Source organism: Ovis canadensis, chromosome 20, assembly GCF_042477335.2.
Source record: "Ovis canadensis isolate MfBH-ARS-UI-01 breed Bighorn chromosome 20, ARS-UI_OviCan_v2, whole genome shotgun sequence".
Taxonomy (NCBI): Eukaryota; Metazoa; Chordata; class Mammalia; order Artiodactyla; family Bovidae; genus Ovis; species Ovis canadensis.
In genome coordinates, this window is record NC_091264.1 from 40,078,937 (window position 1) to 40,105,776 (window position 26,840).

The window sequence follows — 26,840 nt, forward strand, 5'->3', positions numbered from 1 at the left end:
CAGCATGGCAGTTGCTGTGCAGAGGTGTGTGTGTTTGTGTGGGAACCTCGGCGTCACCGAGGAGTACTGTGGCGGGGTGGTTTTGCCAGGTTCTCATGGCCCTTAATGAACGTCACTGGATGTTGTGAGTGTTCAACGGCAGCCCTGAGTCCTCTCAGCACTGAGTGACCAGTGCAGCCCTGATGCGCCTTAAGCTCACAGGCTTGGGTATCAAGGATGCTGATCACATTAGCAGTTTGCCCTGAAGTCTACCTCGCCTGCTGTGTACCGCCTCCCCAGAACTTATCCATCCTTTCTCTGCAACGATGACCAGCATCTCCTGATCCCCCACCCCCCTTGGAAGCTCCTTCTCCTGACTAATGCTTACTCAACACTGTCTCCTGGGTGTCCTTCTAAGTTACAGAACATCTCAGAGCTCAGTTCTCTTGTTTGTGAAATGAAGACAATCACACTTTCTGCATCATTTTTTAAAGGAATAAATAATGTCTAGAAAGCATTTGGAACAATGTCTGGCACATTCTACATTCTCAATAAAAAAAAAAAACCTCAGAGTATTTCTATCAATAGATGAATGGATAAAGAAGATGCTGTTTTTCAGTCACTCAGTCATCGCTGGTGTGTATACAAACACACACAATGAAATACTACGTGGCCATAAAAAGAATGAAATCTTGCCATGTGCAGCAACATGGACTGACTTGGAAGGCATTGTGCTAAGTGAAGTAAGTCAGAAAGGAAAGTACAAATGCTATATGATATCATTTATATGTGGAATCTAAAAAATACAACAAACCAGTGAATATAACAAAAAAAGAAGCAGACTCACAGATAATAGAGGACAAAATACTGGTTGCCAGTGGAGGGGGACAGGCAACAGGGGTACAAGCCTGGGTGGTACAAGCTATCCGGTGTAAGGTAGGTTCAAAGATATTATTGTAAAACATGGGGAATAGAGCCAATATATTGCAGTAACTATAAATGGAATGTAACCTTTAAAATCATATAAAAAAACAAACATTATGTTTAAAAGTCTCAAAGTATTTAACCTTCTCTCCCAGCCTTCATGAAAAGCTTTCAGCATCTTAGGATGGAGTCGGATGGAGTCTGGACAGTTCAGACTTGAGTTCATCTCAAGGCAGTTTTCCATCTGCCTTATAACCGGAGCAAAACCAAATGGTTCCTAAGAGGTGGGGAAAAGCAGGTCCATGGAAGGTCTGCTGGGGGCGTATGAGGAGCCTGAGCTGATAGCAAACTAGACACAAGATCTTTATTCTCTTGGGGAAAAGAGAACAGGGTTCTGTTCCATTGTGTGCACAAGAAGAAAATGCTGACGTGAGGTCACACAAAAGGAACACGAAGGAATGAGAATGCCGGGCTGCGCATCTCAGCCTGCGTCAGCCTGGAGGACTCTGTGTCTCCCGGTTACTGTCCAGTTCTTGTATTTTATTTTGTGCCAGAAGGAGCACAAGCTGTCTGTGGCAGCTAGATAAACAACCCCGAAGCTGAGCAAATGATGCTCAGATTTCCAAAAGAATTTTTTCTTCGCAGGGCAGCGGAAGCTAGGAGAAGAGACCGGTCAGATATGATTCTTCTCTCCTGGTCAAGGGGAAAACTTCCCTGGAGAAAGTGTCCAGATATTTGTGGGCTGGGAGGATAAACCACTGAAATCCCCTAGGCCAGTAGCCTCCTCTTCTCATCGGACAATGCTCTCAATTTGAGGGAGGGATTCTGGTCAAAATCCTTGCGGACGATGAGTCTTTCTATTTGAACAACAGAATGAAAATTTGAGAGTTGGTTCTGGTTTTAAAATTCATTCCCTCCTCTGTTCCTCAATCACACATGCAATTATTTATCCTCCATTCCATCTCCTCTAACCCTCCCCATCACCACTCTTTTAATTGAAATTATAGTAGCTCAGTCACCTGCCAACACAGGAGACCTGGGTTCGATCCCTGGGTTAGAAAGATTTCCTGGAGAAGGGAATGGCTACCCACTCCAGTATTCTTGCCTGGGAAAACCTGTGGACAGAGGAGCCTGGTGGGCTACAATCCAGGGGCTGCCAATGAGTCAGACGTGACTGAGCTACTAACACTTTTATGTTCACAGTTGATTTACAATGTTGTGCCGAACTCCATTGCACAGCAAAGTGACTCACACACACACATACATATTCTTTTTTAAAAATATTCTTTTCCAATATGTTTCATTCCAGGAGATTAAATTGCTATACAGTAGGACCTTGCTGTTTACCCATTCTAAATGTAATAGTTTGCATTTACCAACCCCAAACACCCAGTCCATCCCTCTTCGGCAACCACAGTCTGATCTCTATGTCCCCCTCACCCACTCCTGAAGAGTCTCTGCATCTCACTCATGCTGTGAGCTTGGAGGTACCCAACTGGCCACCAAGACAGTCATCTTTCAACCAAGCCCCGATGTCCAGGTCCGGTTCACCTTTGACTTCTACTGGTAGGGTTGGTTGACAAAAGAAAGCAATGGCTGATGAAAAAACATAGTCTGGAGTCAAGGCCCCCTAGAGGCAGGCCACACCTAAACCAAATGCCATCAGCTCAAAAACTAAAAGCTATGGGGCTTCCCTCATAGCTCAGTTGGTAAACCATCTCCCTGCAATGCAGGAGACCCAGGTTCGATTCCTGGGTGGGGAAGATCCCCTGGAGAAGGGAAATGGCAACCCACTCCAGTATTCTTGCCTGGAGAATCCCATGGACGGAGGAGCCTGACAGGCTACAGTCCATGGGATCGCAAAAGTCGGACGCGACTTAGTGACTGAACTACTACCACCACTAAAAAGTGAAGCATAGGAAAGGACTTGGGATTGGGGCTGGGTGGGTAGGGACGGCTGTGATTTGTAGAAGGTTTTTTGGTCCCGTCTGATGTTTCAGGCTCTGTTCTTGTTTTGCTAAATATCAAGATTGTCATTTTCTAGAGATAAGGTTTGGGGCAGGGGGTGGGCAGTGTGCCTAGTTTGGCACATGTGAACTATCTGAAATATCCAGAAAGCCTTGGGCCAAACGGAAACTAAAGTTCCCACCCAGGTAGGGGCTGTTCCTTGACAATTTCTTGAGGTGCAGGGGGAGCCTCCCAGACCCAAGAGTGTCCACCATGCCATGGCCTCACCCCATACATAGCCTGCTCCACCCTAAGCCTGTCTTTTCTTTTTCGCCTTTTGAATATGCAGTGGAGCCTAATTTAAAAGGCCCGTCTTTGCGATAGCTGTGGCTGCCAAACAGTCCCCAGTCTAAAATGTACTTTGGATTCTGTGCAAAAGTTTGAAATTCCATGTGTTGTGGTCAGTGCCTGTGTTAGGCTGTTTTGACCACTGCGTCGTTGTAGTAAGGACTAGCCCTCAGGGCCTTCCCTTGCTTTTGTGAGTCACACAGATTCAGATGTCTCGCTGCTTGGGTATATATAGTAGGCTCGTAATATTTTTCAACTGAAGACCTAGTCCTTGTCCTCAGGGAACAGTAAGGCATCCTTGAAATGACCTGAATTCAAAGCACCTGATGAAATTGTGATTCTGATTGTGCGCTAAAGGAAAGAATTTCTCTTCTCTGCAAAGATATAAACACGGGCTGGATAAGCTTCTATTTAAGAAGTTATCAAGTAGATTCGCGTCTGTTCAGATACTTGCACAAGCAACCTTTAAACTTTGTTCCAACCCTTGGATCCAACGGTTACATGTCTCTCATTGGTTGTTTACACTCAAGGACCAAGAAGGATGGGGGGCTGCAAACTCCTGGGGCTCTCCAAGTAGTGGTGAATTTCATGAGATACTTCTTCTTAGAAGTTTGAGCCAAAATGTTTAGCGAGCAGAGACACCTGTCTTAGAGCATGGAGGAAAGGCATTTTAGGTGCGAATAAATAAATTTAATGCAGCAATGAAAATATCAAAGTTCAGCTACACATAACAATATGATCCTTCTGGCTTCCCAGCCAGGATGTGAATCACCCCTCTGTCCAGGGCCTCCATACTGTATATGCTCCCCACCTGTTAGTCAACTTGGTGGCCATGTTGGTTATCAGATCAACTGTTATACTGTCACCATCCTTATGTTCAAATAACCCTTATTTTACTTAATAATGGTCCCAAAGTGTAACAATAATGATGCCAGCAATTCAGATATTATTTTACTGAACCTAATTTATGATTTAAGTTTTGTCATAGGTAGGTATGGGCTTCCCTGGTAGCTCAGTTGGTAAAGAATCCACTTGCAATGCAGGAAATCCAAATTCATTCCCTGGGTCAGGAAGGTCCCCTGGAGTAGAAAATGGCAACCCACTCCAGTATTCTTGCCTGGGAAATGCATGGATAGAGGAGCCTAGCAGACTACAGTCCATGGGGTCCAAGAGTCAGACACGACTTAGTGACTAAACCTCCACAGGCATATATGTATAGGGAAAACTTAGTATATATAGAGTTTAGTACTCTCTGTGATTTCAGGCATCCATTGGGGGTTTGGGAACATACCCACACCATGGATAAGGGAGGATGACTGTATGCAGAGAATATCTCTAATCTTTGGAAAGCAGAGAATAGTTGCCTTAAGAAGGACACTAGGAGTCCAATTTTGTATCATGTGCATTTGTTACTATTCAAATAGAAAAGAGCATTTATTTTGAAAATATTCGCTGATTGCATGGTTCTTTCCTGATTTTATGTCTGGGCACACCTTTTTTGTAAAGTACTTCAGCAAAAAAAACGAACTGGCATTCAAATAAACTGCCTGACCATGGCCATGTTAATTATACAAGGACTCTTCTAAGCAAACATTTTCAAGCACATATTTGGAAACTGCTGTTCAACACTGTAAAAATAAAGACAAATGGGACAAAAGTGGAGCCCTCATGGAAGGGGAAGACAGGGAGGAGAGGAGGAAGGAAAGGGGACTGTCTGGTGCCCCTGGAATGTCTCTTCATGCAGTCGTTTAATTTTGCTGCTCTTTGTCTTCAGGAAATAGGGTTGGGTCTTATCCCTTGTCTTGATGAGTCTTAAAAACCAACTAAGGGACACATCTTATCAACCAATTCTGTATGTTTCATACTAGACAAAGTGCTAACTACTTCATCTTTCTGCTCCTCTGAAGCTCTTTCACTCTCTCTGGTCCTTCGTTCCATTTCCAAGAAGGCTTAGCTGAGATCCTGGGTAGCTGGCTTTTCATATCTGCTTGGTTTGAGGTCATTTAAAGGACATTGAAAATGGAACAGATAATGCAGCTTAGGTGCTGAGATTCCCAAATATTGTGGGGAGAAAAAGGAGCAGAGGAAATAGCCTGCCACAGGTTGGACAAGTTTTCAATCCTCACTGTGGAGCACTCTAGAACTCCTGAGGACTCCCCTAATACTCTAGTGCTCCTGAAGACTACTCTAGTACTCCTGAGGACTCCCTTAGTACCCCAGTGCTCCTGAGGACTGCCTTAGTACTCTAGTATCCCTGAAGACTTCTCTAATACTCCTATTAGAGCGGAGGAGGACAGGCCAAGATTTTACTCACAGTAAGAAAGAAGTCTTGCCTTCTGCTTGCCATCATGATTCTGACTTATCTGCGGTTGGTTGCTTTTTGAAAACTTACTTCCTACAGAAATTCTTTCAGCTATCCCCTCCGGTTTTTTAAATGGCTATAAAAGATTTCAGCCATTTTTCTCCCCCAGTTTTATTGAGACATAATTTTATTGATATAATTGACAAATAACATTGTATAAGTTTAAAGTGTACACCATAATGCCCTGATACATGCATACGCTGCAAAGTGTTCACCAGATTAAGAGTGGTTAATAGTCATCACCAGACAGTTGTATTTTTTTTTCCCTTGCGATACTTTTTAAGCTCTATTCTCTTAACTTTCAAATATGTGGTACAGTCTTGTTAACTATGGTACAGACTTGTTAACAGTCATGTTGTACCTCACATCTCCAAAACTTATTTATATTAAAACTGGAAGTTTCTCCCTCTTGATCACTTTCACCCACTTTTCCCACCCCTCACCCTCTGCCTCTGAAAATCACAAATCTGATCTCTGTTTCTTATAAATTTGGGTTTTTTAATATTCCACATGTAAGCGAGATCATACAATATTTGTCTTTCTCTTTCTGGCTTAGCATAATGCCCTCAAGGTCCAAATGACTTGATTTCCTTTTTACAGCTCAATGGAATATATATATATATATATATATATATATATTTGTATATATATACACGCCCCACATTTTCTTTACCCATGCACCTGCTTGGGTTGCTTCCATGTCTTGGCTACTGTAACTGAGGCTGCAGTGAGCATGGTGGTGCAGATGTCTCTTCAGGACAGTGATTTGGTTTCATTCTGTATTCATCTAGGAGTGGGATGACTGGATCATCTGGTATAGTTCTACTTTTAATCTTTTGAGGAAGCTCCATACTGTTTTCCACAGTGGCTGCAAATGACACTCCCACCAGCAGTGCACAAGGGCTCTGATTTGGATCATCTTAAAGGACAGAGGTTTAGAAGCATCTCACTGTTGCAGTGATCCAAACCCAGGCACCCCATTTCTTCATCAAAATCCCATTTGTTGCTCTTGCCAGGCAGGGCATATTGATGATAAGGCTGAGAGGTATGGCTGAGGAGAAGGGGGTCTTCCTGCGGTGAATGGCATGTGGTGGGAGGGTGGTAGCTGTTAAAATCCACAGGCACCTTCTCTTCATAAAGTTCACCCCCTTGATTTGGCCATATGGGTGGATAGCTGGATTTGACTGCTGATGGTTCCACTGGAACCGGCTGGTGGAAGGGTTCTGAAGAGCTCTGGGAAGAGGAAAAGTCATAGGGCCAGCTGGTCAGAGGAAATGGGTAACTGGGACAACTGTTGTCATTCAGAGGACTTCGTCCCAAAGCCACATTCTTATTCCACGCCTGCAGATCACTGTAATCAGAGAAGACTCCAGAGATGGAGGGCTGGAGCAGGTCTCCACTGCTGGAGACCCGACTGTGGGACAAATCCCATTTGTCGTAGAGCTGAGGGGGGCCCAGGGTGGGAGTGAGGTTTGCCAGCTCAGAGGTACCCCCCAAACCATAGCTCTCGGGGAAGGATGAGCCATCATTCCATGCCTTCTGCTGGGGAGTGTAACCTATCACATGTCCGCTGTAACTAGGAGGCAGTTGGACAGCTTCCTGGAAAGACCAAGTTAAATTTTCCCAACTCTGTGTTTCACCTGGAAGAGGCTGGAAAGACAAAAGCTCGTGTTAATAAGTTAAACTCACCGTACTACCCCAGGCACCCATGAGTGACCCTGCACAAGTAAGTGCTCTGTGCATTTTCCTCATTCCCTACATACTCGAAGCACAAACATACACAGGGCTTTGCACAAGCACACGAGGCCTGCAAGAACTCAAGGCTGCTGCCATTTCAATGCGAGATCTGACCAACCAGGAAGGGCCGCATGGGCCTTCTTTTACTCAGACGGGAGAATGTTTAGAACATTCCACCTCAAATGCAAATCTGAAACCCTGACTCCCTCTGTGAGAAACTTGTAAGGGGCTATCTAAGACAAATCAAACCACAGCTTCAGAGTTTTACATTATCCTCAGGGGAATCTCAACTTCCTCCTTGACTTCTCTACTTTTTAGTGGATTCCAAGAGTTTATTTTTTTTTCCTTAAGAAACTCCGAGCTCACTTTGTTGAATCACAGACCTCTGGCATATGACGTCGTCAACTTCTTTTCCTAAATGGAGAAGGTATATCATTCTCCAGTTAATCACAAGAAAAGAATCTGCTTAAGGACTCAGTTATCTTCTTGTTTATGTAAAACTATTGCCTAATAGGGCTTTCCTGGTGGCTCAGTGGTAAAGAATCTGCCTGCCAACGCAGGAGATGCAAGTTTGACCCCTGGGTTGAGAAGATCTCCTGAGAAAGAAATGCCAACCCACTCCAGTAGTCTTGCCTGGAAAATCCTATGGACAGAGGAGCCTGGCAGGCTACAGTCCATGGGGCCACAAAAGAGTCGGACACGACTTAGCAACTACACAACCACAACAACTGAGGAATAAGAGGATGGAGTTGGAAAGACTGACCAGGAAGGGTGAGTGAGAAGGAAGCCCCTGCAACTTCTGCCAGGGTTGGTAGGTGGGATTCAGGGGCTCCTATTTCCCTGAAATTATGACTCAAATTATGACTTTTTCCCCTTAAGGAACATTAGAACCTCCAAGGATGGACTGGCCCAATTTCTGTGCTCCTGAAACGTGGACCATAGACCAGCAGAAAAAGTATGCTTCATGCTTGTTCAGTCACTTCAGTCGTGTCCAGCTCTTTGTGACCTTATGGACTCTAGCCCACCAGGCTCCTCTGTTCATGGGATTCTCCAGGCAAGAATACTGGAATGAGTTGCCATGCCCTCCTCCAAGGGATCTTCCCCACCCAGGGATTGAATCTGCATCTCCTGCATTGGCAGGCGGGTTCTTTACCACTAGCAGCACCTGGGAAGCCTAGGAAAAAGTATAGGAATTAGTAAAACACTATTAAGGAGACAAACCCTACCTACAGTATGACACCCAGAAAGCCGTGAACATCACAGCGCTGTTTGACTGTGGGGAGAAGTGGGCACCCCTACATCCCCAGATGACCACTGTTTTCAAAAACTGCCTGGTTATTTCATCTTGGTGAAGTGCACTAAGGAAATCATCGGCTTCGGGGGAGAGTAAAGAAGTATGAGGCTCAATTTTTGTGCAGATCATTTCTTCTTGGTTCTAGCAGAAATACAGAGAGTGCCAAACATAGGTTAAGTACTAATTCAGGTCTCTTTTTAACTACAGTAGGGAAGACGATTCTGAAATTATATGGACTTTACGGTTGAGAGCATACTACAAAGATGGTAGACATTAAGAGGAAAAGTATTCATATTTACATATTCAGTTTCTTTGCCAGATGCTAGCTCATAGGTGAGCCTGAAGATATATGATTTGGGGCTCTCCTTTGTAGGTTCAAAGACCTGCTAAGAGCATGCTTAATCCATCACAGATAAATTCTGCCTAGGAATTTGTTCTCAGTTGTGTCTGACTTGCAACCCCATGGACTGCACCTTCTAGGCTCTTCTGTCCATGGAATTTTCCAGGTAGGCATATTGGAATGGGTTGCCATTTCCTATTCCAGGGGATCTTCCTGACCCAGGGGTAGAACCTGTATCTCTTGGGTCTCCTGTATTAGCAGACGGATTCTTTAACGCTAGCGGCATGTGTGAAGCCCTCACTTGTAGGTGATGACAGGGAAATCTAAGGCTGCCACCACAGGGATGGCAAGTCCCCACATATTTTGAAGATGCATGGAGCAAGTTTACCTTTATCTCTGGGCTCTGTTTCAGCTTCGAGGAGACTGAGGAAGACGCCGAGTGTGTTTTCTTCACTGCTCTTCTGGCCTCGGCTTCCAATTTGGTTTCTGGCTTTGGATGGTCATGCTCTCCCTTTGACTTAAAGGAGAAGAAGCAGTGAGATAAACAACTAGATGTACTTCATGGTATCTAAAGTCTTATCCTGTTCTCTGCTGTCAGACTGGGTGCTGTTGCAGTTGACTGTTGTCACAAGATCAGAGCAACCTTTTAAGATCCTCCCAGGGTTGGATAGCGTCACCGATTCAACGGACATGAGGTTGAGCAAACTCCGGGAGACAGTGAGGGACAGGGAAGCCTGGCATACTGCAGTCCATGGGGTTGAAAAGAGTCGGACACAACTTGGTGACTGAACAAGAAGCCCACCCACCGGCCAGTCTTTGCTGATGGCACGCCTTCTTTGCACGGTGCTTCTCCCCAGCCCTGCCACGTCACACTCATAGTGATAATGAGTAACACTGATTACACATATCCTTGAATCTTCAGCGCAATTCTGTGAGGGCCACACCATTACCATCATCCCCAGCTTACAGAGTAGGAGGAGATAGAGGCACGAAAACCTCCTCTAGTAAAGTGGGGGAACTGGGATCCAGAGTGTGCCAGAGCCAGCCAGGTGGAGAGCCAACTGTTGGCCATTCAGGTATTTTGTGAGCTGGTTGTTAAAAATGTTTTGACACTTTGCTATACATCTGAAATTAACACAACACTGTAAATCAGCTATGGGTGTGCGTGCATGCTCAGTCATGTCCGACTGTTTGTGACCCCATGGACTACTAGGTTTCTCTGTCTGTGGGATTTTCTAAGCAAGAATACTGGAGTGGGTTGCCATTTCCTCCTCCAAGGTACCTTCCTCCAGGGATCAAACCCGTGTCTCTTGTGTCTCCTGCATTGACAAGCAGCTTCTCTAACACTAGCGCCACCTGGGAAGCCCCCCTAAATCAACTATACTCCAATAGAATTAAAAATTTTTAAAATATATTTGTTGGAGATACTGAATGAACAAAGAGGAAAGCAAGGAAAGAAAATTTCAGGTCGTCTTACACAGTTCTACCGAAGAGCTCTTTCCAGAGAATTTCTGTCAAGCTTAGTATCTTCATTCTCTATTACCTTCAATATTAATTTCTGATATGCTTTTGCCATGAAACCCTGTATTCAACCTTATGATCATGTAAGTATTATGAAAAAAATGCATACTAAAATAATTAACTTAAAGGAAATCAACTTGAAATCACCCATGATGAGAATAGTTATATTCCAGAAGTTGGCAAACCCTATACATTCAGAGCATTTTCTTTTCAGAGGCAGGTTTAGCAAGGACTCAGATCCAAACAGTCCAGCTCTCAGAGTCTACCACCTCCCTGGAGAGGACCCCTTAATACCACATTTTACCAAAGACTAGGGCTTAGGGGAGTAAAGCAACGTGTCCATGTTTACAGAGCTGGGTCTGTGGAAGGCCAGTGCACGGGGGCTCATGTTGCCGACAGCGGTTCCCAGGTTCCCTGGGAACCTGGGCTCCACCCTTGGCTCCTCTCTCGAGGGTCGGGGTACAGACATTCGTTTGCCCAGAGGGTTTCCCCAGGGAGGGTGCAGACTCCCCTCCACCTGTGCCTCTCCCGGAGGCAAGTCTCCCTCATGCTCTGGGAACAGTTCCTGAAGTAAAAAGAAACGGAATCTCTAACGTAAATCCAACCTGGAAAAATATGAAGCGTCCATCGTGCCTCCAGAAGTTGGTGACGGGAAAGCCCCCGTGGCCCCGGCAGGGAATGAGCTTCAGGGGCCCGTCGCAGTTGGGACAGCGTTTCCCTACAAAAGAGCAGAGGAAGGTGACCACTCCCGGCAGAGCCCAGCCAGCGGACCCCTGAGTCTGTGCAGCTCTGCCTGGGTCAGACTTGACTCCTGCACAGCAGAGAGTCCACCTGGGCACAGTGTTACAGACTTTCACCCACTGGGCATGACGCCTGGGCCTAGGAGACCAGACCACTCAAGCAGCCCAGGTCACTCTCACAGGCGGTAGAGGAAGCAGTTACTTACTCAGTGGAATATTTTACAGGTTGGGGGTGAGCAGGGTGTGGGAGCTGTTTTAAGCAAAAAAAAAAAAAAAAAAAAAATCCCTCTCTCCTTATTTACTGATACTTCAAATTCTTTATAAAGAGGAAAAAATTCTTTCATTTCACAATTTGAACTAAGGGTCAAGGAGCAAAACCACACAACAGAGAGAATGCAGCTACTAAATTTCCACTAACGTGTAAATGACTGATACCGCCCTGCCCTGAGAGCAAGTTTGGAAAACAAAGGACAAGGAAAGAACATGAAGTAACTTGAGGTCTGAAGTGGGCAATGCACAGGGAATGGTGAATGCATCTATTTCACAATCTGATGAATATGATTAAAAAAAAAAAAAAAGAATTAGCATGTGATGATGGCCTGAACCTAAATGGCCTGGAATTGAGTCTAACCTCAGATTTAGTCCTGGGTCCCCCTTCGGATCAAAGCACTCACTGAGATCATTTGGGGGACCCCATTCCCCAAGGTGTAGGGTGGCAAGCCTGATGCACAACTTTCTCTTCACTATTCATATATGTGACTGCGCTGATAAGTTAATGTTTGTCCCCTGAGTGATGCATCCTCCTTTTAATAGAGGCCCCAAATCAGATCTTAACCCTAGGGAGCAGTGTTAGCGGTGGGTGCAGCGGGCACGGCAGATCTATGGGAATACAGGGGCCCAGGGGGCTGGCTGGCTCGCCTTAAAATGATCTCTAGAAACGGCCTTGGTCTCCTCCACCCTCCAGCACGGAGGCTGGGCCCCTGGGAGGAGCGAGAACTTTAAGGCCCCTCGGCGGGAGCGCCACTCACTCTGCTGCTTCTGCCGGGCCTTGTCGCAGATGGCTGGCCTCAGGTAGACCTTGCGGCCCTCGGCGACCGAGCAGTCGCGTCCGCACACCACCACGCCCAGGCAGGACTTCTTGAGGATGCGGGAGTTGTGGTTGTTGGTGTTGCGCATGGCCCAGCTGCTCAGGTGGCGCTGTGCGTTCCTGTCGTCGGAGCTGTAGATGTGTTTCTCGTAGGCGTCGGGCCACTCCTGGAACCAGTCCGTCTTTTTCACGTTCTGATGAAAACACAAAGGAGATGATTATAGTTCCAGCTGAAGTCACCACTGGGCATAACGGTGGCCTGGTGCACAGCTCTTCTGGGCGCTGTATCTCTGGCAAAGACCAAGCTGGATCTTACCACGTGGTCTGAGCGTGCACAGCCCGGCTGCGGCCACGTGACCACTGGGTCCATTCCACATCTGCCCCCTGGACCAGAATGGCTTATGATGCAGCCCTCTGCGTGACTGATGCTCCTCTAGCCTTTGGTGATGAGAGTGAGGACCACTGCTCACTGAGAATGTTGGAGGGTGAAGCAACACGATGGTACTCTTGCACAGTGGCTATAGACGGCACTGGGACTGGGCAGTGAGATAGTGTCACGCTCCCCGTGGTGGTTAGCTTGTTGACAAAGTGGAGGGTTTAATGCAAAACCACCTGAGAATCGCGGTGGAAGGCTGGAGAGCTACTTCCTCCTCTGCAGAAACTCTCTCCCCTTTGCTCTACTCTCATGTTCATGCGCCTCAAACAGGGTGGAGGAGTAAGGACAAGTTGAGCTCGATTGAAAACTTTCATGTTCCTGCCCGGGACTGACACAGTTCCCTGCCCATGGTACCTAACTAAACAAAACTCCCCTCTTTAAGTGGGCAGGGGCACAGGACACTCAATCCTCATAGCATAAGTTATTTGACTTTCTTTGCCTCTGTTTCTACATCTACATAATAGAAATAACCAGACCTACCTACCTCGAGTGGGTCTGAGAGTTACACAGGATAACATATAAAAAGTACTGAGTGCATCACCTGGCAGGCAGGGAGCTCTGGCTGAATGTTAGTGAAGTTATGGCTCATGGCCACGTTTGGCCAGTTCTTAGAGTGAGAATCATTAGCAATCTCAGTGGTCAAACTTAAGCAGTTCCCATTCTTGCAGCTTCCAGAGACTTGGTATAAGAAACATTTTTCAACAAGAAGCTTCTGGAAGGTTAGGGTTTAGATTCTAGAAGCTCCAAAAGGGTGCTTCTCCTTTGCTCCTCACGCAAGAAAACACAGCATAGAATATGAGAAAGGAAAAATAAGACATTTGAGGAGGAAACGCAAGCATCAGGATGGAAGGGAAGTTCCAGGAGGTCGTGTCTCTCCAAGTTGGAGTTCAAGTGTAGAAGACGCCAAAGAACTTTGTAACATGAGATTCTGTGTAGGCAGCTGTCTCTGAAGACTCATTTTGTTCTTCTCTTAAATGGGGATATTGATAAAACACTCTTCACAAAAGTACTGGGAAGAGCAGATGTGTTGTAAACTGTAAGTTTTATATTGTTAATGATAGTTGTCATTTGTATGGAATTTCATGGAGATTGAAATGGGTCTGAGGAAATAAAAATGAGAGGTTTTATGTACATGAGAGGTAGTACTAATTAATAGTGAAGAGCTAGGGTCTGCAAGCTAGGACCATGGGCCAAATCCAGTCCAATGCCTGTTTTTTTAAAAAATATATTTATTTATTTGACTGTGTCAGGTCTTAGTTTTGACATGTGAGCTCTTAGTTGCAGTATGTGGGATCTAGTTTCCTGACCAGGGATCGAACCCAGGCCCCCTGGTTTGGGAGCAGAGTCTTAGCCACTGGACCACCAGGAAGTCCCCAATGCCTGTTTTTGTAAATAAAGTTTTATTGGAACCCAGCCATGTTCATTCATATGTGTTGTCTGTGAAGACATTGATACACCATGACAGAGTCCAGTAGGTGCATTCAAGACTGTATGGCCCACAAAACCTAAAATATTTACTATCTGGCCCTTCACAGAGAGCTTGTCAGCTGCTAGTAGGAGCGCAACTTGTGGAGGCCAGGGTGTGGGCCTTACCCTGAGAGGGTTCCTTCCCGCTCAGGGCTCCTCTTTCTGCTCTGTGAGATGGGGGCCGTGGGAGTACCTGCCCGACAGGGATGTTTGAAGACTGAATGGAGTTAACATACACAAAACATTCAAAATAGTGCTTGCTACTCACAGCAGCCAAGACATGGAGGCAACCTAAGTGTCCACTGACAGATGAGTGGATAAAGAAGTTGTTGTACATACGTATCATGGAATATTCAGCCAGGAAAAGGAATGAAATAACACCATTTACAGCAGCATGGCTCGACCTAGAGGTGACCATACTAAGTTGAAGCAAGTAAAAAAAAAAGACAAATATCATATTGCTTATATGTAGAATCTAAAAAAAAAAAGATACAGGGAATTGCCTTGTGGTCCATTGGTTAGGACTTAGTGCTTTCACAGCCGAGGGCCTGGGCTCATTCCTTGGTCAAGAAATTAGGATCCTGCAAGTTGTGTGTAGCAGGGGGGAAAAAAAGGAAAAAAAAAAATGATACAAATGAATTTATCTACAAAATGAAAATAAACTCACAGACATAGAAAACAGACTTATGGTTACCAAAGAGGAAAGCAGAGAGGGCTAAATTAGGCGTTTGGAGTTAGCAGATGCAAACTACTATATATGTAAAATAAATTTAAAAAAAAAAAGGTCCTACTGTATAGCACAGGGAACTCTATTTGATTTCCTGTAATAAACTGTAATGGAAAGGAATATGGAAAATAATATACATTGATAAATGTGTAACTGAATCACTTTGCTGTATACCAGAAACTAAAGCAGCATGGCAAATCTACTATACATCAATAAAAAATAAAGCCAATGCCTGGCACACAGCAAGTTCCACATAAGTGTTAGCTGTTAGTCTTCTGATCTTGGGCAACACACACCAGCCGTTGGGTGTGAGGGCCAGCAGCTTTTAGGAGATGACCCCCAGAGAAGTCACTTGACACTTTAAACCTTGTTTAGACAAATGTAAGACAGGAGTCCAGGCCCCTCTAAAACCAAAGTTTCATTGGCACAGCTCCTGGTTTTGAGCTTCTGTCTCAGAACAGTGACAACAATAGCTCCATTGTGCCGTCCAGTGGTGAGGAAAGGGGACACTGTTCCAGAAGGGCAGGGGAAAGGGGGGTGGTGTCTTGGGGTTGGGGGGTCCCCTCTGCTCCAAAGGAGACTGCTTCTAGTTTCTAGGAAAGAGGCAGCTAGGCCAAGATGCTGAGTGAGCTGTATTCTCCAGTTCTCTCCCCAACTTCTCTGGTAATTCTGAGTGGTATTAATTCAACACACAGCCTCGGGCAGCCCCCGGAAGCGGCCCCCTCTTTCCCTCTCTGTCTCCTGGTTCCTCCACCCACCTTCTCTTCTCTTCCTTCTGATCCAAAGCTCTAAACAGTGCTCTCTTCTGCCACAGACATGCTGCCAAAAGCATAATATTTTATCTTCTGAAGTAATAACAAGGTAGGTTAAAACATTAAAATGTGGACCTTTAACAATCTGGGCTGCAGAAATCTACCAGTGGATTTGAATTATTCCAATACAAAGCACAGGTGTCAGGGCAGCAGAGACAAGAACAAGGTGGTCTTGAAGGAAAGCTGAGATTTCCGTGTTTTAAAGGTGTGGGAAGGGACTTCCCTGGTGGTCCACTGACTAAGACACCAGGCTCTCACTGCAAGGGGTCTAGATTCGAACCCCAGTTGGGGAACTCGATCCTACATACTGCAACTAAGAGATCCCATGCTGCAATGAAGATGCAACTAAAGACCCAGTGCAGCCAAGTAAATACGTAATTTTTTTTTAAAATAAATAAAAGTGAGGGGCCCCTTCAGTCTGGTCAATGGCGTAGACACCACAAACCAGAAGGAACCTACAGTGTTTGTGAGAGCAATTCAAATATTCCAATTAAAGCGAGGACTCCCTGCCAGTGGAGCAAGAAATGCTCTGGACTATCTTTTCTTTCTCTCTTAGTTTAATGTATGTTTTCTCTTCCCTATGAGTTTTCCTCTTTGATGAGTTATTTAGAAATATATTGTTTAGTTTCCGCGTATTTACAGAATTTCCTGTTGTCTTCTGTTATTAATATCTAGTTTGGATCCACTGTAGTTGAACACACTCTGTGTTTTTGATTGTTTTAATATTGTTGAGGTTCGTTCTAAAGCCCACAGTTTGTTCTGCATTCCACGGTATGGTAAGCTTTTTTTCCCATCAGCTCCTCCACCAGTACCTTAGTTTCCAATTCCATTAATAAGCCAGTAATAAGTCTGACAACGTACAACCTCAAGAAAATTACCAGGAGCAAGAATATTTACATCAAGATATTTTCTTGGCTATTTACATATGACCAATCTTGTGACTTGGACTTTTGTAGGATTTCTGACATTTTTTGACATTGCAAATATGAGAAAACCTAGATTCCAGTGATGCAAAGGAATCCAGGTATCGAATGATAGGGAACTCTGAAAATCTACTAAAATTTAAGGCACTAGAGCATAACTTTTAAAAGGAAGAACGATTATTTCTTAATCTTGTTTAACAATTCCTCACAAAAAATTTCCCTCTTTTCAGATCTTCTGTTTATTTTTATTTCTAAATTTTCATGAGTAACTCTTTGTTTTTCCTCTTGGTTAAGAAGTTTATAAGTTAAAGGGAATATTCTTAAGGTTTCCAACATATAAATATAATAAATTTATATTGTATTTTATCGTGGGTAATATCATTGGTGGTTTAATGAATATTTCTGTGACTTCTCTATGTAATTTTTGTCCCTAAGAGACTTAGTCTTCTAAGTTGCTCAAAACCTTTGAAGCCATGCAATGATAGCACCTTTCTTTCCTCCCTCATTCTCATTTATTTAACTACTTGAAGTTTTAATGGGTATCTTAAGAAATATACACTGTTACATAAAACTAATGAACTAAAATCAAAATTCTGAAATGAGATATCAAAAATATTGATATTAGCATGCTATTATATTAAAAATGATTTTCCCTTGGGGTATAATCCACTCTAGTGTAAAACAATTATCTGCTAGGTTTTCTTTAATAAGAATAACTTATAAATTCCTCAGAAATAAATGTTTCCAAATAAAACAAGGTTAGCAAACAGATACATGTTTAAACAAATCAGAGAGGGGAAAATTAGACATTACTTATGGAGCACAGAAAAAAAAAATTTATCCAGCATTTTGATTTACCTTCAACTTTTCGGGAACTTACCTATCTGAACCAACTGGAAACCCAACTCCAGATGTTTTCAAAGAGAGAAATTCAATTCAACTAAATGCTTTTGAGTTAACCTAAGCATTACTGCCTTTGGGTATCTTGCAATTTCCTACCTTTATTAAAGGTCAAGATGCAGGTCAAAAGTTCTATATTTGCTCGGACAACACTAAGGTGGGACAGAGTGCCCCAGCTTTCAAATTCTGTCACCCCTACCTTTTCTTTTCTCCCTTTCCTTCCCAATTCCACCCGGCTAAGCAAGGGACCTCCTGGTAGGCACCCAATGAGAGTCTCTGCTACCATCTCCACCACCCCAGAAGCAGAGGGCAGCAGAAGAACTCTGGCTCCCAAAGTGGGGGGATCCAATGACCATATAGGGTCCATATAGGTGGAGATGTCCCAGGGAGTTCAAACGACATTGAGAGCAAGCAGAATGCCAGGCAAAGAGGACAAAGTCACGAGTGTCCCCGTCAGACCAACAGCAAGGTGACCTGACCATCCAGTCAGATAATAATTCACCAGAAATGCAGACTCGTATTTACCCCGTAGCTCCCTAGCACCAAGACACATCTGATTACAACTAGCTTGTTCCGATTACATTTATCCACACAAATTCACAGAAGGAGCTCAGTGATTCACTTTTGCCCGTAAGACTGAGGCAAAGGAAATTATGCTTGTTAAAACCATGGTCCAGGAATGAACTCATCAGAGACATGGCCTCTTTGGGGTTGATTCTCCAGGCTTCAAGTGGCCCCGTATTTATGTTTAACCTATGTATAGTTTAAGATTTTCTCTACAAAAAGTATATTTAAACCTTGGAATTGTGTGAATTAATACCTCCGTGTGGCTTTGGTTGTGGGTTTAATCGGCAAACTGCTCATGTTCAAGGAACAAAATGATTCGGGGTGTGTGTCTGCTGTGGGGCTATTGGACTAGCTTGTGCTTCTGCTCAGAGAATCTGGCAGGTGCAGGGAGATAGCAGCCGCTCCCGTCTCCCTGTTCAGTGGGTACTATTGAGAAGAAAAAGGAATTGGTTTTCTTCCCGATTTTCAACCAGAAAAAAAAAAGAAAGAGATTTCTTTATCATTCAAGGCTCTCAAGTATTACAATCAATGTTAATGAGAAGCATCCTTATAATGAACCATGTATGTACACGCTAAGTCGCTTCAGTCGTGTCAGACTTTTTGTGACACTATGGACAGTAGCCCGCCAGGCTCTTCTGTCCATAGGATTCTCCAGGCAAGAATACTGGAGTGGGTTGCCATGCCCTCCTCCAGGAGATCTTCCCAACCCAGGGATCGAACCTGTGTCTCTTACACCTCCTGCAATTGGAAGGCAGGTTCTTTACCATGAGCACCACCTGGGAAGCCCAATGAACCATGCGGTGAGCATTTTTAACAGAGGTAAGACTAACCCAACCCAGACTTTTGCGGCTTGGATCAAGCAAACCCTACAGCAATTATATTTGAACTTCTAAAGTAGTTTAAGGGAATAGAAAAATAAAGCAAAACTGGTCTATTACATTGGACTGGAATAAGTAGGCATTTATCAATGATGGTTTTGAGCAAGTTAAGTGCCTGCAGTTCTGGGCTGACTCCATGGAGGCTGGATTAAGTAGAAGTGGTATCAAATTAACCATAAGTTAGACAAGTGATCAGAAATGAGTTCCAAGAAGATTTATAAAGACAAACATGCAGCTGAAAGAAGAGAGGAGGGCACATGAAACAATTCTGCCTCCAAACCACCTTTCGGGCCGCTTGTCTCCAAGATCTCCTTACTGAATGCCTGTGCATGGCTCCCCTGTAGGGAGCCTTTGAACTTCAAAGTGCTCTACTTTGCCTTGTTTGTCTTATCTTCATCTGACCTAATCCTCTCACCTTTTACAATATGCTTGTCCACAGAGAGCCCTTTTGCCAAATGCTCAGCCTTTATCCCCATGCCTGAAAGTAAGTGAAAGTGTTAGTCGCTCAGTCGGGTCAGACTCTTTACGATCCCTGTGGACTGTAGCCCGCCAGGCTCCTCTGTCCATGGGATTTCCCAGGCAAGAATACTGGAGTGGGTTGCCATTTCCTTCTCCAGGAGATCTTTCCAACCCAGGGATCAAACCTGAGTCTCCTGTATTGGAGGTAGATTCTTTACCGCCTGAGCTGCCAGGGAAGCCAAAGGCTGCAGCATTCAGTATTCCCATCCAAGTACTACTAACCAGGCCTGACACTGCCTAGCTTCCGAGATCAGATGAGATGGGGGCACGTTCAGGGTAATACGGCCATAGACATTTTGGAGTCATGCTAAATTATATACGCCCTCCTTCAGTGCCTCTGGCATTTTTTTATATGGCATTGATTCTCTGTTTGGACACTGATCTTGTTCCACTGGTCCAAGTCATCAGTCCTTCCATGAATGTTAACGTGGATTAACAGCCCCTGCATCCAGTGGTATCTGACACATCCCACTGACATCAAAAATCTCTGATGTCCTGATGAGGATGTCATTGTTCACTATTGCCAAAAATTAACTCATAGATCTTGATCTGTGATATAGAAAGGGCCTTTGTAGTTTCCAGGACCAGAAGATGCAATAAGCACTCAAGTAACCATCCTGAAACTTGAAGCAAGTCAGTGGATTAATAAGAAAGAAATTTATCTACAAGTTGCAGGAATTTGTAGGAACCGTGGCAAGAACATGTAAATATGAAAAATAAACTATAAATTCTTTGTGTGGAGGGGACAGAGAATGAAATTGGGGAAATGTATAATAGTAGTAAGCCAGCGCTTGCTATTATAGATGGAATTCTTTGAAACATATTTTTTTAACACTCAAACTGATGGTCTGAGGACCACTCATTGCCTAAGGGGCTCCATGGAAAAACAGAGAGAGCTTTGTGGTCAAAAATAAGTTAGGGCGACATTGCCAACATAGCCTCCTCTTGGGAGAGCCATAACGCAGTAAGAAAGACACTATGTCTGCAGCAGAGAGATTGACTTAGGAAATTCTCTAGTGGTTAAGACTCTGCATTTCCACTGCAAGAGGCATGCGTTCAAAACTGAGATTCCACATAGCATGGGAAAAAAAAAAAGAAGAAATTGGCTTAACTTGGTTGAACTTAGTCCTTCTTTCCTTCCTCCACAACATCCATTAAAATTCCTTGTAACTTACACACTACAGAACACATTTTGAGAACACATCTGTTCTAAACAACTTAGAGATTCAAGCAAGGTGTATGAAGAATTACTACTTTACTTTTACAGAGGAGATAATGAAAACAAGAAAACAGATTTGTTTAGCGTCATCCAGATGATAAGCCATGGACCCACTCATTCATGAATTTTATACTCATCCCTTCTTGTTTAATAAGTGCCAGGCCCTGTGATTGGCACCCAGTCCCTGTCCTAGGGTGCAAGCCACCTTCTGAATCTCGAGTCACCAGATCCTTGATTGTTAGAACTAAAAGAGTCCATAAGAGACTATTTAGTGCAACAACTTTATTATCAGAAGAGGAAAGGGGACCTCAGAAATGCTAAATCACTCCATTCTACAGGTAAAATCAACTCAAGTTCTACAGGTAAAAGGAGGCAAGACTGGAATTCAAAGCCTAGGCCTGGTTTCCTTGCCTTGTGCTTCTCATCGTACACTGCTCTGCCTTTAGAAACACTCTCAAAATATAAAATCTACTGTGCTTGGCTTCAACACCTTCTATTTTTTCACCTCAGCTGGGTCTTGATATGATTCCACAGCCCCATAAATCCAGATGAGGACTATGTCGACTCTGCTCAGAAAATGTGCTTGCGTGCTTAGTCGCTTCAGTCGCGTCTGACTCTTTGCAGCCCCATGGACTGTGGCCCACCAGACTCCTCTGTACATGGGATTCTCCAGGCAAAAATACCGGAGTGGGTTGCCATTTCCTTCTCTAAAACACTAAGGCACCATTTGCTCTTTTAATCATTTCCCTGGCACATTTAACAAACTAAAGGACACTTATCTATTTCCATGAGCAACCAAAGTTTTTCTACAAACTGAAAATGGTACATTTCCAGAATTGAATGTGGACTTTTCTTGTAAATGTCTCTGGTATCTGAGAAGGCCTAAGTTTTGGAAAATTCATGTTGGAACATGAACCTTTATGAACCCTGAGATCCCCTCCAGGGACATGGTTCTTTCTTTTGTCTATAGATTTGATGAATGATATGAATCCTCTGCCCTAGAAAAAATACATGTTACTACAGTGTTCTTAGACCCCATTAAAGGTCCCGCTCTAGGATGGGAATTTGCGAAATCATCTATATACCTGCTTCCTTCAACTCTTGTTTTTGAAGATGTCCAGTTTCTCTATTTGGGACCTGCAATCATGAATTAGGAATATGGGTCTCTGAGACAGGAATAATTAAAATTTATCTGAAAGTTTCCCCTAAAACAGCTACAACTATTGTAAACCAATTATAAGCAACTATAAACACAAACCCTTAAAGTAGATATTTGCATGATTTAGCTGTGGTATATTTAGCCATCCTTAAATGAATGGCAAGTAGGGCATTCATTTAAGCACTTAGTGCTTCCTAGCTCTTCCAAAACCTATCAGGAGAGAATGGGGGAGGAGGTTCAAGGGAAAACATAAAGAGAAGCACTTCACTAGAGTGAAATTTAGAGTGATCTGGAAGCCTTCTTTAGAGTGAAATCTGGAATGAGTATAAATCAAAACTGTGGAAAAAAACAACAACAACAACTGTGGAATCTCCATTCCCTCTCCTCTGCTTGGGATAATTCGAATTTCTCATTCCCCAGAATCAGACCTTCCACTAGATGGTTCTGGCAGTCTCGTCTTAGCTTTCCCAGGCACCCTTCCCAGTAACTTCCAGTGAAAACCTTCTTCACTGGAAGAAAGACAAAAATGTGGGGTCAGGGAAATCAGTTTTAAACAACGACTGTTGGAAATTCCCTGGTGGTCCAGTGGTTAAGACTCAACGCTTTCACTGCTCTGACCTGGGATTCAGTTTCCAGTTGGGGAACTAAGATGTCACAAGCCATGTGGCTCAGCAAAAAAAAAAAAAAAGATAAAATATAAAACAACTGTTTTCCACCAAATTAAGAGTTTAAAATGTCAATTGCCAGGTCTTCCCTGGTGGCACAGTAGACAGGAATCTGCCTGTCAATGGAGGGGACATGGGATCAATCCTTGGTCTGGGAAGATTCCACAGGCCGCAGAACAACTAAGCCTGTGTGCCGCAACTACCAAGCCTGTATACTGCAACTACTGAAGCCTGCGCGCTTAGAGCCGGTGCTCCACAAAAGAAGCCACTGTAATGAGAGGCCAGAGCCCTGCAATGAAACGTAGCCCCGGCTTGCAGCAACTAGAGAAAGTCCGCGCAAAGCAAGGTAGACCCAGTGCAGCCAAAAATAAACAGAATAAGAAAAAACCTTTTTAAATTTCATTGCCAAAGATGAAGGCAAAGAAAACATGAAATGGAAGCCACTCTGTTAGCTGGAGAGTAGCCCCATGTGCGTGGACTGTGTAGTAGTCACAAATGTTCTAGAAGAGAACTCTCACCGGGACATCCCAAAGACAGATTTAGGTTAAACCCATTACTACCAGCAAATAAGGTTGTATGGGAGCTCGTGTGTTACAGAGAGTCAATCTACAGACACGTTATCGTGGATTTCACTCTACTAGCTAGCCAGGCGGGTGGCATTGGAGCCAAAACAACTTTGAAAGACAGGGGAAGTAACACTTTCTTTGCTTCAGTCTGTAACCAGGGGAGTCTGGTCTGTGAGGGCCTTCTCAAGTCATGGGTTTAGGAATCTCCTCTTAAAAGTCCTCATTCGGAGGCTTCCCTGGTGACTCAGTGTGAAGAATCTGCCTGCCAATGCAGGAGACAGTTTCCATCCCTGGTCCGGGACAATCCCACATGCCACAGGGCAGCTAAGCCTGTGCACCACAAGTATCAAGCCTGTGCTCTAGAGCCTGGGAGCTGCACCTGCTGAAGTCTGCACGCCCTAGAGCCTGTGCTCCGCAACAAGAGAAGGCACTAAAATGAGACACCTGGGCACCGCAACTACAGAAAAGCCCATGCATCAGCGAAGACCCAGCACAGCCAAAAATAAATACATCAAAGTTATACACATGAAAAAAGTCCTTGGTCGGATGTCCAACTGAAACTCTGTAGGAGAGGCATTTACTCAGCTGGGACCCTCACCAAGTTCCTTCCAGGTCTTAGCAAGTAACGTTCAAGGCTTCACGGCCAAATGCTGAACACAGCATGAGAACAAGTACATACCTGCGGCAGTTTCATATCATTAATATCCCAGCTTAGTTCTTTGTCTGAAGAATCCGCGTTCTCAGGTTCCATGATGAAGTCAGGTCGCCCACAGGTTTCCGTCTATCCAGCTGCTCTAGAAGCACTTGAGAATTTTGCTTTCAAAGGCTCTTACAGTTGGATCAGTCCACCCAAGCAGTTTAGACCAGGAGACTGCTTTCCAACACTAAAAAATAAATGACAGTGATACTGATCATTAGAGATAAAAATCAGTGCTCTTGGGTGGAGGGGGAGGGGAGGGAGGTTTAAGAGGGAGAGGACATAGGTATACTTGTGGCTGATTCGCATTGTTGTATGGCTAAAACCAGGACAACTCTGTAAAACAGTTATCCTCCAGTTGAAAATGACTTTTAAGACACGGAATTCAGAAGAAAATATCATTCAAAATACCAGCGCTCATCTGCCAGAAAAGACTGTTTCACTGATATTTTGGGAAGCACCAACATACAAACAAAAACAAAATGTAGGAACCATTAGTGAGCCTGCTGGAATAAAGCTTGACCATGGGGAAGAACACCACTTTCACCCTCAGGTTTGGGCTACCTTCCTGGTTGCTAGCCCCAAGTGCAAAGGCCTCTGTAAGTACCATGGTCACCTGTAGCCAATGGTTAGGACCTTTTCCTCCACCTACCGGGTTGGGGAGGGAGGGATAACTGGCTTGGAGTTGTTTCCATGGATACACCTTCATAAATTAGCTACCCTGTTGATGTGTTACAAGAGGGGAACATCACAGCCAGATGTGTCTAGAAGTCTTTTTAAAATTTAAATTCCCATTTAGATTAATAATCCAGCATATATTTTATATATTGGAGAAGGAAATGGCACCCCACTCCAGTACTCTTGCCTGGAGAATCCCATGGATGGAGGAGTCTGGTAGGCTACAGTCCATGGGGTCACAAAGAGTCGGGCACGACTGAGCGACTTCACTCATATATTTGATATCTTCAAATATTCTCAAATGATTATCAGATTCCTCTAAAACCTTGGCACTACTGACATTGAAAACCTATTTGATAATCTTTGCTGTGGGGAAGGAAATGGCAACCCATTTCAGTGTTCTTGCCTAGAGAATCCCATGGACGGGGGAGCCTGGTGGGCTGTTGTCTGTGGGGTCGCACAGAGTCGGACACGACTGAAGCGACTTAGCAGCAGCAGCAGCAGTGGGGGTTGCATTGTAGGATATTTAACAGCATCCTTTGGTCTCTGCCCATTAGGTGTTGGCAGCAACCAGCAACCCACCCCTCCTTGTTGACCACCAACCGTATCTCCAGACATTGCCAAATGTCTCCCGGAGGGAAAAACTGAGGACTACTGCTCTAAAATAGTGTTTCTCACCTTTGTTTAATCCAAAGCACCCTTCAAGACTTTCTGACTTTAGCAATCTCACTCTTCCCTGCTCGCCACAAGAAAATTCTGTCTGATCTTACTTTCATTAAATTGTATTTTAGAAATAGAAGATATTAAAAAATGTTTGTGCAAACTGTATTCCAGCCCCCCCACAAGAAATACTAGTTTCTAATTATAATTGGTTAAAGGGGATTTGTTTTTCGGTGACTCAGTCATGTCTAACTCTTTGCAACCCCTTGGACTGTAGCACACCAGGCTCCTCTGTCTTCCATCATCTCCCAAAGTTTGCTCAAATTCATATCTATAAAAGGAACTTACCCTCCCCTCCCCCCAAAAAAGTAAAAAGAAGGAAAGATATTTAAAGTGTTCAACTCTGAGGGGGGAAAAAACCAATCATTTTGAGATGGCATGTGCTTGCTAGTAGAATATGAAGTAAGACATGTTTACATGTGTGACATTTCCATGCCTTGGTGCTCTAAAGCCATAATGATGTTACATAGAACCACTTAAGAGTCACTCAAACCACAAGTTAGTTCAATAGTCTCAATCTTACAGAGTCCCGTGTACTCTGTTCCTCAGTAATTTAGCTTTATGTAACCCTAATACTTGTCAGTCACTGAGATGTACTGAAGTAAAGTGCATAGATATAGATGACTGTTGACCTGAATGTGTAAAGGAAGCTCTTGGCCACTAAATAGCAAGTTAATAGGAGTCTTTTCCCTCCCTAACATACCTACCCACACTCACCTACAACCTAGTCATCCAAAAAGATGAAACTTCAGTACCCCCAATTCAAACACTGATGTGCAAGATTAAATATCCATTGAGTTTAAATCAAATTCTGTTTGGGAAAGAAACCCTAAGTTATAGAATAAATGATGCCACAGATTGACTTTAATTCAGACTTAAAAAAAAAAGTATATTAGAATAACAAGATTCACATTTCAAAACAGTCGAAGATATTGCCTTAAGCCTAAGCAATGTCGGTATAATTCTTTTGTTTTTAAATTAAGGAAAAGGAAATAAAAAATCTTGTGCAGAAAAACTACCTTGCTTTTCTGATTTTTTCTGATATGAATTTTTGCCAAATGAACATGAACTTAATATTTCTCTGAGCGCTAAGGCTAAAACACAAGGAAGAAGAAAAGATGGTTTGCAGCCTTTGAAACATAAACAAGCAAATTCCGTTTTCCTCAGGATTAAAAACCATTTGTCCAGACTCTTTTTTGAAAGCCACTTGGGCCAAAGTGTGCTCATGTCTCACCATTTCTACAGAAGACCAAGCAGAACAAATGAGAACCCAGTAGAAACTTGGTGACCATTGTCACCGCCCTGACGTTTGTCTCTCCTTAGGATTTCTGGCCTTGTTACATTTTTTTTTGTAATATATAAATTGACTTACAATATTAGATTAGCCTCAAGTGTAAAACACATTGTCATCACGAAAAGACAAGCTACTATGTGTTACCATACAATTATTACAAAATTATTGACTATATTCTTAATGCTGTATATTATATCCCCATAATTTATTTATCTTCCAACTGAAACTTTGTAATGGTTTCCTCACCTCTGACTTCTGGAGATGGAGACAAAACTGCTTCAGAAAAATCTCCTCTCTGATTCAGGTCCCAGCAAGTTCTGGTCATTTTCTACGC

General features: G+C 43.7%; 1 protein-coding gene across 2 annotated transcripts; it reads right to left on the minus strand.

The window, feature by feature from the left end:
• Positions 1-746: 746 nt before the first annotated feature.
• On the minus strand, positions 747-26,840 carry GCM1 (glial cells missing transcription factor 1). Of its 2 annotated transcripts, XR_011251096.1 has the most exons (7): positions 26,753-26,827; positions 23,797-24,001; positions 12,221-12,473; positions 11,058-11,170; positions 9,320-9,448; positions 6,242-7,210; positions 747-1,760 (listed from the first exon to the last, which is right to left on the minus strand). XR_011251096.1 is itself a non-coding variant. In XM_069562711.1 (6 exons), exons 2-6 carry the CDS (start codon positions 23,866-23,868, stop codon positions 6,476-6,478), a joined length of 1,302 nt encoding a protein of 433 aa, XP_069418812.1. In that variant the 5' UTR covers positions 23,869-24,001; positions 26,753-26,840; the 3' UTR covers positions 5,670-6,475. The 2 variants fall into 2 exon arrangements, 1 of the variants encoding a protein (XP_069418812.1); XM_069562711.1 differs by lacking the exon at positions 747-1,760 and having other exon boundaries at positions 5,670-7,210; positions 26,753-26,840.